Source organism: Heterodontus francisci, chromosome 41 (assembly GCF_036365525.1).
Source record: "Heterodontus francisci isolate sHetFra1 chromosome 41, sHetFra1.hap1, whole genome shotgun sequence".
Taxonomy (NCBI): Eukaryota; Metazoa; Chordata; class Chondrichthyes; order Heterodontiformes; family Heterodontidae; genus Heterodontus; species Heterodontus francisci.
Window position 1 is genome coordinate 20,077,152 of NC_090411.1, and position 12,381 is coordinate 20,089,532.

A 12,381-nucleotide genomic window follows, 5' to 3' on the forward strand; every position below is an offset into this window, starting at 1 on the left:
TCTCTCCTTCTCCAGTTTCTAGTTTCTCAACATTTAGAAAATACTCAAACTTGTTTTTCTTGGATATAAAGTGAATGACCTCATTATTCCCCAAATTGAACTCTATATGTCACAGTTTTGCCAACACACTTAATCTGCATGTCCCATTGTAATATCCTGCTCCCATCTGTACTACTTGCTGCGTCCTTCAACTTGGTGTCATCTTCAAACTTGAATATACAACTCTCTATTCCTTCATCCAAGCCATTGATAAATATGGTGAAAAGCTGAGGCTCCAGTAAATATCACTGGGGAATACCACTTGCCACTTCCCAGAGTACGTTCCTTTTACGGAAGTCCAGGTAGATAACACCCATAGACAATCCCTTACCATGACGCTAGTGGTATAACAACACTGTAGTCCTCTTAACAGTTAACTAATTTTGTTGTAAAGTCATGTTGACACTTGCAGAAAGCACAAGCAGACACATGTAGAAAAAAACTGGTTTATTAAAAAAAACGGGAAGAAATGGGAACAATCATAGCTCAATAATTAAAGCGTTCAAACACAATCTTCAACTACAAAAGAAAGTGGAGGCACTTCATTTAAAACAGATGCTCATGCAGTCAATCTTTCAGGCTCGCATAGAATCTCATTACTTTTCTGTCCAACAATCAAAACCTGTTTTTGGAAGGAGGAACGCTTACATTTGTTTTTATTTGGTGGTATAATCCAGTGAACGGCAGTGTTACAAACAGCAACAATCACCCAATTCCCTAAACCACCTGGATATGCTCAATACAAATAGATTCTAAAGAGACTCCTGGGAGAAAATGAGTTTCCATTCTGGACTGTCTTTGTACTAAGATACTCTTTTACGGTGGGTCACTCTCCTTTTAATTGAACCAAGGGTTTTAATCACTTAATTTCATTGTACTGGAAACAGCATTGATGAGGCAGAAGTTTAAATAGAGTCAAAGTTACTATTACCATCTAATAAATTCCCAATCTATTTAAAAGGTATACTCCAGGGTAAGATCCACACTGGCCTCAATCACCTTATACACCACTGGAGAACTAGAAAAACTCTCATTGCCAATGGCCTCAAACTGTGGCCACACCTTAACGGCACTTGACTCTCTGCTGAAACAGGATGCGACTTGTCGAAGCTTGACTGCCAATATCAGCATCAGGAAGAGGTATGTGCTGGGAGTCAAAGCACATCAAGTTTAAACGTTGAATTTGCGACAAGATAAAAGCCCTCCCTTCCTCCAGTTTCCCAATTAGGAAGCCAGGCACTCTGCAGCAAGCTTAATGTTAAACATTACATGAGATGAGGGATTAGAGGAGAAAAAAGATGCTTTATCCTGAGCATTTAAAAAAAAAAAATCAGCGTCAATTTAACTTTGACCTGCATGTAAAAAAAAATCCTAACTCAATAAGTTGTAACTCCACCAAATCTTTCAATCAAGTCGAGCACAAAATAAGGAAACCACGATTAACTGTCAGGAAGGCTGTTTCAGGAAACAAAGGCATTTTGCTTACAGATGGAGAGACCAAGTTCACACTGGGTCACCTCTAACTTGGGAGTGATGGTTTTCCCAGGGTTAGTCCCTCACTGTACTGAATCGGATTCATCCACCTGCTTTTGGAGTTGTGCTTTGCAGCAATACAACCAACTAATGCCTGCAACACTGCATCCCGTTTCAAAAAGGTGCAGACTCAAGGTCTTAAGGACTAAAAAAAAAGACCAAAGTTCATCCCTCTTGTACTCTAACTCATCCATAATAGCATCAAGCTGCAATTGGAACGTCTTGAGCATTTTTGTGCCAACTGCTTGCCTGGTAGAATACTCCATTTGCACTGCTTGCCTTTCACAGCACTTCATTTAAGTGACCACTATTTAGATGGAAGCCTAGACATCAAGTCTTGGAATGCTACTTGGTCATCGTGACTAAGTGAAATAAATCTTGAGTGATTCTTCCGCCACTCAACCATACACGCACACACAAACTTCCAGCAGGCATTAGTACTCAGCAATCAAAAGCAGGAATACTAGCTGTTTTTTTTCCCCAGTCTAGTCTCAGTGTCCTGGCCAACTGCAGCACCTCAACGAAGGTCAGTCAATTCAACAAAGACTGGAGACCAGTCATGGACTTTGACTTACAGCTCTGTACTGCAGTGCGGTGACCCAGCAGGATGTAGGGGGACCAACAAATATTTCCGTAAATATAAGAATCATGCCACTTCTCAATGAGAATAGCTTATTCCAAGTTAAAACAAGTATTTGTAGAATATGGTCAGTTAAACTATCAGAAAAGTGTGCTGAAGGACCTGCATGAAAGACAGACATCAGGCAGCTCTCACCTCATGAACACAGCTTTAGTGTCACTCACAAATCGGCTTCAAGATTATTCAAGCACAAAACCCAAGATAAAAATTAAACATCCAATCTTCTGCCAAAGTGAATCAACTGCAAGAGGCGGAGCAAGAAGCAGTCATCTACATCCAGTGCTTAAATGTGAAATACACAGGATTTTGCAGCCACAGCAAAAATGAAGTTATGACCACTAACCGACTCACTGAACAATAAACCCCCAGTCGCTAAACTCACAACCAACTAACAGTAGAGCCCCCAATCCTTTTAAAGGCTGCAAATAAAATCAACACATTGGTGAACATAATTTGTTCTGCCCAGAAATAGATCACTGGCATTGTTGCTGCAGATAGTTCTGGCGTTAGTTCCACTGCCAGAAATACGTTACTTCAATTCCAAAATCACTTTGCTGGCAGAGACAGAAAATATGCTAGCTACTAAAAAATAATTGAACTTGTGTGTACCCATCACCCTTCTCCACATGCTGCCCGATTTATCCCATCAAATACCGTACTCCATACTGTGAAACAGTAATGTTAAACATCCTACGCAAGATCACTCCATTGTCCCCAAATTCAATTGGAACGTGAAAGATTTGCCAGGATCACCTCTTCTTAAAGCCGTACTTTTTCCTTTCGTAGAACAGGTCAGTTTTTGAGCTGCCAAGATTGACAATTTTCGGACAGCCATCTCTCTAAGAGGCAAAAAAAAAAAGGGTAAATGGTTCTGGAAAAAAATTTATCACCCCTACAATTACCTCAGTATTCAGACATTTGCCAAATGAGCACCCATGGAATGGAAGTTCCCAGGTTTGATTCCCCTGTCTGTCTTGTGTTAAACACATCAGCAAGGCACGCAGTTGGGACTCAGCAAAGCTGGGCTAGGGTGGAAAATTAGGTAGAGCTCTGGTTTCTCATTAGATAATGATTTCTGCTGGAAAGTGAACATCGAGTGAGGATACAGGAGCGTTGGCTGCCAACATTCTCTGGCTAAGCTCACTCAAAGCATGGCCCCTTGGGCAAGGCACCCGAGGACGGCTGGTTCCTGTACAATTGTACCTTTGTGAGTCAGCTCCCTCAAGGAAAGTGGGAGAAAACTTTCAATGTTTCAAAAGCAAAGATCCATAAAACAAGATTTTTTTTTGCAAGAATGTATGTGAAGTTTCCCTCCAATTCATCAGCTCCTAGAAGTGGGCCTATTGTGTGTAGTAGCACTTCACTCTACCAAAACCATTTTTTGTTTGTATAGTTCCATACCGTTTGATCACACCATTTGATAGTTACACTTCCTTAGCTTCAGAAGAAAATTCTCTTCAAACTTACATCTTTTTCCTGGATAGTGCACTCCTTGCAGTAATAGGCATCAGACACGCCCGGACCACCACAGATCACACACCGACCCTGGTAGGACCCATAATTACACTCATCACAGATACGGACTAGCGTGCATGGTCTGACATAGGAGTCGCAGATCACACATTTACCATCACCTAAAAGGGAAGGCAATCAAAAAATACAGAACAAACATGAATTTATGCAGGACATTTCAAAGTGCTTTACAGCCAATGAATTGCTTTGAAAGTGCAATTATTATGTAGGTAAACGTGACAGTCCATTTGCACATAGCAAGGTCATACAAACAGTGAATGAGATAAATGATCAATTCACTAGTTTTAGTATGTTGATGGAGGGGTAAACATTAACAAGGAAACCAGAACTCCTGGTTCTTCTTTGACTAATACCAAGATGCGAGTTAGCATATCGGCAGCAGAGTTCTGTATGAGTTCAAGTTTATCAAGGATGGTAGATGGAAGGCTGGCCAGGACAGCATTGGAGTAGTTGAGCCTGGAGGTAATAAAAGTATGGAGAAGGGTTTCAGCTGCAGGTGGCTGAGGCAGGACCGGAGATGTGCAATCTTTGTAACTTCTTCCAGTCCTCAACTCTGGTTTCATGCACCCAGCCACCCACTTCGCCTCATCAATAACAGCCATGTCTTCAGCTGTTGGGGCCCCCAAGGGCAACAACTGATGGCTTTGCCCACACCTCATGAATGAATAAAAAGCATCCTGGAATTCCCTCCCTAAACCTCTCTATCTTTCCACCTCCCTTTCCTCCTTTAAGAACTTCTGTAAAACCTATCCTCTTTAACCAAACTTTGAATCACCCGCCCCTAATAGTTCCTCTTTTGGTTCAGTGGCAATCTTTGTCTTAGTATGTTTCCGTGAAGAGCCGTGGGATATTATAAATGCAAGTTGTTGTTGGCGTTGTAGATTACATGCTCAAGTCCTGCAGTGGGGGCTTGAAACTGAGGCCCTCTGACCCAGAGGTGAATGATACCAGTGAGTTGAGCTTACTCGATTGTCAAGGATTTGATTCTGAAAATAGAAATTAAGGTGAAAAATGGCTGGAGTCAGTCACATAGCTGTATGGATTTTTCTCATCATGTTTCTATGAAGCTAGACCAGTGTTTGTCCAGTACATTAGTCACAAGCTACATGGGCTAACTGCATTTCTGATTAGTTAAAAAAAAACAATCGCCAGTCGGTGGGTGTGTGCTCTCAATATTCATATCCGCACAATGTATGCATGTGAACTTCAACCTTTTTGTGCATTTGTTGGCAAAATGGCAAGACAAAGCAGAATTTTACTTCCTTGGTTACTGTTTTAGATATTGTTTAAGTAAATATACATGCAAAGTATATTTACTTGTACTGTGTTTGAAGTGTATGTTTTCTATTAAAATTAGTGTACGTTGTTAAAATAGCATCACCAAACCCACCCCTCTGGTTAATCAGAAATTCCTATTGGATAACACTGCACTAGGCTATTTACAAAGTATTTATAGCAGACACAGACAATTTGTCCCAAAAGGTCCAAGCTGGTGTTTTATGCGCCACACCAGCCTCCTCCCACCCCTCTTCATCTAACTCCATTAACAGATTCTTCTATTCCTTTCTCCCTAATGTGTTTATCTAACTTTCCCTTCAATGCATCTATGCTATTTGCCTCAACCACTCCTTGTGCTAACAAGTTCCACAGTCCCACCACTCCGTCTCCTGCATTCCCTATTGGATTTATTAGTAGCTATTTTATATTTACAGCCTCTAATTCAGGTCTCGCCCATCCGTGGAAACATCATGTCTAAGTCTACTCTATCAAACCCTTCCATAATCTTGATGACCTCCATCAGGTTACCCCTCACGTCTTCTGTTAGGCAGGGGAGGAAATCTGCCATTCACTTACAAATGGAGAATACTTGCTATTTTGTGCGCATTCTGAATGATTACTTCCTCCAAATATTCACTGGGGAAGACATGAGCAACTTGTGCTCTACAGTCAGATAGCAAAGCATAATTATTGACTTTGACAGGCTTAAAGGGCTCAAAACTAATAAATCCGCAAAGACAGTATTTATCCCAGGGTGAGACTGTGAGCATATTTGTAAAACATTGAATAATTCTGAGGGAATCACTGGACACTGGGAAGGAAACAGGCTAACATGGTGGCCATATTTGAAAAGGTGAACAAAACAGATGCAGGCAACTGGAGACCCATCAGAAACAAAAGCAGAAAATGCTGGAAACAAATCAGGTTGGTCAACATCTGTGCAGAGAACAAATGAGTCAACGATATGTGGAAACAGTCAGGACTGGAAGAAATCACAGCTAACAGCATTTTAAAAAGAAATAGAACCAAATGAAAGCAGAGTATGGCAGGGACGAGGAGGAAATCACACACACTTACACAAATGATCTGTAATTGGATTGAGAGAGAGAGATGGCCGAGAATGATTTTTACATCAGATGACGGAAAGAAGCACAAAAGAAGTCAACTCTCTATCTCTCTTTGCTCCAGAAAACCTACCTCTTTGACCAAGCTTTTGGCCATCTGCCCTAAAAGCGCCTTATGTGTCTCAGTGTCCCATTTTGCTTTATAATGCTCCTGAGAAACAACTTGGATTGTTTTATTGCGTTAAAGATGTATATAAATACAAGTTGTCCTTCAGAAACAAATAAGTGAACAGCTGAGGCAGCAAGAGGTAAATGAGGTCTAAAAACTGGAGAATGTGGCAGAACAGGTTGGTGTCCAATAGCCCACATAGTAAAGTAAAACACCAAGGGCACAGACTCCTCTGCAAAAAGGTATTCTGACAAAGGATTCCCAATCCAAATGCCAACCCAAGCCGCCGCCCCCAGTTTCATTCCATGTCGCCAGCATCCCCTATCAAAGAATGTGGATACTATAATTAAGGTCTGGAGTTATTTAATGGCTATGTTAAGGCTGGAGGGCTACAGATTTCCCAGTGGAAATATAAGGTGCTGTTCCTTAAGCTTCCTTAACTGGAACAGCGTAGAATGTCAAAGCCAGATGTCAGAGTGGGAGTTGAACAGGGAATTAAAGTGGTGAGCAACCAGGAGCTCAGGTCACACTTGCAGACAGAACAGACATTCAACAAAGAGAGCTAAATATTCACTAAGGAAGACAGGTGATTGCTTTGCTGAACACCTGTGTCCTGTTGCTTGACACTTTAAAATTCGTCATTCTGAGCTTCTCCATCTTTGGTAATCTAATTAGTTAAATGGAATGCCTGTTATTCATTAATGTTAAAGCTGTTGGGACCCAGGATAAATCTCGGGAGGAGATTAAAAAAAAAATTGGATTAAGGATAGAAAACAGGTACTTATTATTGTTGGAGCTGGGGATAGGGAAGTAACAGTGGGTCTAGTGGTAGGACCACTCACAACCGTTTCTAATTTGCTTCAATAACATGGATTCAGAATACAAAGTAAGGCAGTCAAATTTGCATTTGATAATCAAGGAGGGGCAATGGAATCGGCTCAAACTACAGAATGATTTGGATAACGTGTGTGGACAGAAAATGGCAGATGAAATTTAATGTACACAAGCGTACAGTGCTACGCACGAGAAACAAGAATGGATGATGCGTACTCCATGAATGGTGTTGAAAAAGCGAAGCATAAATTGAAAGAAAGCTAGGAGTAGACTGAGTACTGTCCCCAGTTCCGGCTGCCATTATGACATGTCCAATGCCTGCCTCTGCAGAGACCAGGGGAAATTCAGTGATGTGTGGAATGGAAAGAGGAGATCTGCATTCTATTATTCCTGTGCTGCTGAGTTATGTCTCCATTGAAGTACTCTCCCTCCCATAGATTACAGAATGACTTGTTAAATGCACAATGGGCAACCGAACACTTGAGACCTAATTCCACAAAGGTAGAGTGGTAACATTAGGAAAGGATATGGTAAATGAAGGGAATAAAATACTTAATATTCCTCATTATTCATGCAAACATCCTTCTGACAGTCAGAACTGCACTCAACCTGCTGTAATTAGCATACCCAAAACCATGATAGTCCTGCTCCATATTTGGCCTTTAAGAATCCAGAGATTGTCCTGGGGAGACTTCACCCTTGTCTTACACAGTGTTTTGAGGCCAACTCTGCAGATATCTTTTCTCACATCAAGAACTGCTTGAAAATCGAGATATTACAAATCAGGCCCAACTATATTTTGGAATCGTGGCTGAAAACTACAATTCAGAAACCAAGGCAAATTATTTACTAGCTCTATTGAGCTGAAAGACAAAGCAATTCTTACAAAATTTAAAAGGCTAACAATAATGCACTTTTCCCACCCACACTAGCAATAGGAACATTAGTAAATTAAAAAGAACTGAAATGGAGGAAACACTTTGTAGGTTAGTCAGCATTTATGGAGAAAAGAGATCAGTTAATGTTTCAGTGTAGGCGCTTCATTAGTGCTGACAAAGGGTCCAACATCTAAAAATGTTAACTCACATGCTTACTGCATGAGTGCTGACTGACCTGCTGAGTGTTTCCAGCCTTTTTTTTCCTGTCTTTGTTCGAAATTTGTAGCATCTGCAGTTTTAGATTGTTGTTTAGTTTGATTCCGGCAGTCAATTACTTTAAATTCAGATTTCTCAATTTTAAACACTGTTCAAAGAGATTGGAAAGCATTCACTCTCTTTCAACAAAATAACTCAAGTCCATTCAGGCAAGTCCAAAATGAGTCCCAAGTAGTGACTAAGTTGTTCCTTAAACTTTCTTCTTTTCTTCCTTGTAAATTCCAAAAGGGCAATTCTGAATTGGTTTTTCTTTCCCGGGTACAGCACAGGAGGCCATTCGACCCATCAGGCCAGTGACAGCTCTTTGAACCATCCAATTATTCCTACACCTCTGTTCTTTCCCCATGATTTTTTTTTTACTTTTTAAAAGCATATATCCAATTCCTTTTTGAAAATAACCATCAAATCTGCTTGCACCACCCTTTCAGGCAGCGCATTCCAGATTGTAACAACTTGCTGCAAATTCAAATTGAATTAAATCGTTTGGGAACGAGATGAGGAGAAATTACTTCACTCAGAGGGTTATGAATCTTCGGAATTCTCTACCCCAGAGGGTTGCGGAAGCTCCATTGTTGAATACATTTAAAGCTGGGACAGACAGATTTTTGGTCTCTCAGGGATTCAAGGGATATGGCGAGCGGATGGGAAAGTGAAGCCTAAGATCAGCCAATGATCATGTCGAATGTCGGAGAAGGCTCCATGGACCATATGGTCTACTTGTGCTCCTATTTGTGTTCTTGCAAATCTTGGTTAAATCAAGACTCAGTGCACCAGTTCCTAATTTTTCTCAGGACTTCAAACCTATGGAACTCATCACAGCCTTCATTTGTTCTTTCCTGCTCAATCTATAAACTCTTAAGACCCAATCTCCGACTCACCTAATCACTAAGTGTACCTCATATTTTCTGTAATCTTTGTGCTGTCCTGCATTATGGTCCTTGGTCCTCCACCTAGGTCTCCATTTTTTTTTTGCTGTACTGAGTAGGACAGATAGTGAGTTGGTTGTGACTGTGACATTCATGGAAACAGCTCATCAGATTTATATTCCAGTCTCTAACCTGCCTGACTGGACCACTGCTACAGGGCTTCTGCCTCGCGCTGTTGGCAATTTGCAAACATGCAGAAGCAGGCATGTGAAAGGAACAGAAAGGACTAGTAGTTACAAAGCACATTTCACATCTTTGGGATGTCCCGTATTTCTTTACAGCTAATGAATAGTCACTATTATGTAGGCAAACAAAGGAGTCTATTTTCATACAGCAAGATCCCGTAAACAGCAATGAGATTAATGACCAGCGAATGTGTTTTTGGTCATGTTGACTGAGGGGTGAACAATGAACAAAATACTGGATGGATGTGGAAAGGATGTTTCCCCTGGTGGGAGAATCTAGAACTAGGGGTCACTGTTTAAAAATAAGGGGTCACCCATTTAAGACAGAGATAAGGAGAAATTTTCTCTCTCGGAGGGTCGTGAGTCTTTGGAATTCTCTTCCTCAAAAGGAAGTGGAAGCAGAGCCTTTGAATATTTTTAAGGCAGAGGTAGATAGATTCTTGATAAGCAAGGGGGTGAAAGGTTATCGGGGGGAGGTGGATATGTCGAGTAATCAGTTCAACCATGAACTTATTGAATGGTGGAGCAGGTTCGATGGGCCGAGTGGCCTACTCCTGCTCCTAATTCGTACGTTCGTATGTATTGGAGGAATGCCTTACCCCTCTTTCAATAGTCCCATGGGATCTTTTCTGTTAGCCCAAAAAATGCAGATGGGACCTTGGTTTAACACTGCAACTGACTGACAGTACCTCTAACAATGATACCCTGAAGTGTCAGCCTTATTACTTACTCAAGTGGGGCCTGACCTCACGACTTTCTGATTCAAAAGCAATAGTCTTACTGCTGAACATGGAGTGAGAGGATGCAGGTTTATGCTGTTAACTCTCGATATGGTGAATTCTCAGTCTCAACTGTGTGTTACCAGGATAATTCCAACACATTAACTCTATAGGTTAGACTTGAATACAAGGTTTTGCAGTAGATCAGCTGCTTGTCTTGTTATCCAGAGTATAAATGGAAAGATGATTATAAAGAGATTAACAAATATCGAAAAATGCGTCAATAGTTTCCCAACATTCTCTAAGTCAGCTGAAGTGTTTCTGAAAACTTTGATTATATATTTAAAAAAAAATCAAACATCAGCCCTTCACCTAAAGAGGAGTGGAATTTTCCATTATTGCATTCCAAGGGTTTCTACAGCTGACCACAGTGTACTGCTCTTTCCATCACCGGTACTGCTGTACAAACAAAACACTTGAGAACACACAGGCACATTCTGCACAGAATTAGAGATGTGCCAGCTTGCTTTTTCAAATGAAAATTGAAGGGGCACTTCCCCATTCCTAGAGTATTTCAAATGAACCTTAACCCCAAGATCATGTAATCTTGTACAAGCTCACATCAGAACGCTGCGCTGGCAAGGTAGTCTGCCCCTTGGTGTCAACCTGCTTTTTCTTCTCCAAGGGTCACAAACCTTGCTCTCCTTTAACAATTCTAACTGCCTCATCCCCCACCTCCTTCAGGTATTCAGATGCTTTCCATCTCTTACATCTTTAGTTCTTCCTTTATTGCCACCTATGTTCTTGCGCTATTACTTTTGCTACTTGACCAACCCGTTATCACTGAAATACTTTATATTTGCATTTCTTTGCACTCACGAGAGTGCATGTGCTTGCGTGCTCTTAACGTTTTTGTTTTTCCCTCCCTTTTTCCATTTTTTCTGTACATTTATTAAACGTTGTGCATCAGCAGTATCCTCTAATTCTGATGAAGAGTCCACAGCACATATTATGTCGCCTGTTCTTTCTGATGATACCGAGTACTTCCAGCATCCGCAGTCTTTTGTTTCTTTCCTTACATATTTTTCCTCGCACCCCCTCCCCCATTGGTGCATTATCGAATGTGTTGCCTTTTGGATGAGAAGTCAATCAGAGGCTCTGCCTGCCCGTTCAGGGGAATGTAAAAGATCAAATGGCACTGTTGGAAGAGAAGTAGGGGGAGTTGGCTGGTAGCCTGGCTAACATCCTTCCCTCAACCAAAACAAATTAAATGGTCATTCATCTAATTATGTTTGTGAGACATGGCTGTGTGCAAAGTGGCTTCCATGTCTCTCTACACAACAGTTCAAAAAACAATTAATTGGCTGTGAAGTCAGCTGGGATGCGCTTAAAATGTGAAAAGCACTATAAAAGTGCATTTTTTCCCCTTTCTTTAACATACTCTGCCCTGGAGGGATCAACATCTGGAGTGCATCTGCTAGCTGTAATTTCCACATGCCTTAGTGAATTGTGCTTTCAGCAATCAGCTACGTGTGCTGCTTAGAATTCACAAAACCCCTGAAGAAATTTATAACCAATGCTTCTCTCTTCAATGCACAATTAGCAGAAATAAGGATCCAGAGAAATGGGTGACTCCACCCTTGACCTGCACCATTCAAATTCCACACAAGAAGCTAATATGATGTTATGATGCTAATATATGATTTCTTGTAATGTGCACCTGTTGCTCCAAGCCTCTTGTCATGGAATCTCATAAAAGCAAGGGACTCCACCCTGTAGTTACTGCTACTGTACTTTGCCCTTCCATTTTGAAGTAATTTTCATCTTGATTTTGGTCCTTCATTCTTTCCCCTAGCAAAAAATACCTATGGGACAGACAGGTATGACAAGGAGTCACAATTTGCCCTCCAATTTTATCCTTCCCTTGTAAACTTGCATCTGCTGTGAACCATTGCTAACAGAGAAAGCTGCAATCAGGGAGGTTAACTACTTCTACATTGCTCAGAAGGTTGCAGCAGACCGGTTCTGCCTCATTTGCCAGAGATTGCTGCATTGAAGTCGAATCTACAACATTTCCTACTCATATGTGAAAACACTTGGGTTTGTAGAACTGTTTTCGCTACACCAGAGAGCATGGGTAATGGTTAAATGCTGTTTATGAGATGAAAAATGAAGACAGTTGACAAATATAGACTGTGTGCCGAGAAAGATTAAGAGGGATAGCAGACAGAAAAGGAGAATGGGGTGTGGTGGTGCAGTCTACAAAAATGAAAATGACCTTGAGCTTGACAGGCAGAAAGCTGTATC

At 41.1% G+C, this 12,381-nt stretch overlaps 1 protein-coding gene across 1 annotated transcript in view; it reads right to left on the reverse strand.

Annotated features, from left to right (window-relative positions):
* Positions 1 to 471: 471 nt before the first annotated feature.
* Positions 472 to 12,381, reverse strand: part of phf5a (PHD finger protein 5A) — a 36,612-nt gene continuing 24,702 nt past the window's right edge. Inside the window, exons 3-4 of the mRNA XM_068019438.1 lie at positions 3,680 to 3,846; positions 472 to 3,051 (exon numbers count right to left, since the gene is read on the reverse strand). Coding sequence (XP_067875539.1) covers positions 2,962 to 3,051; positions 3,680 to 3,846 — 257 coding nt within the window. The 3' untranslated portion in view covers positions 472 to 2,961. The remainder of the gene's footprint in view (positions 3,052 to 3,679; positions 3,847 to 12,381) is intronic.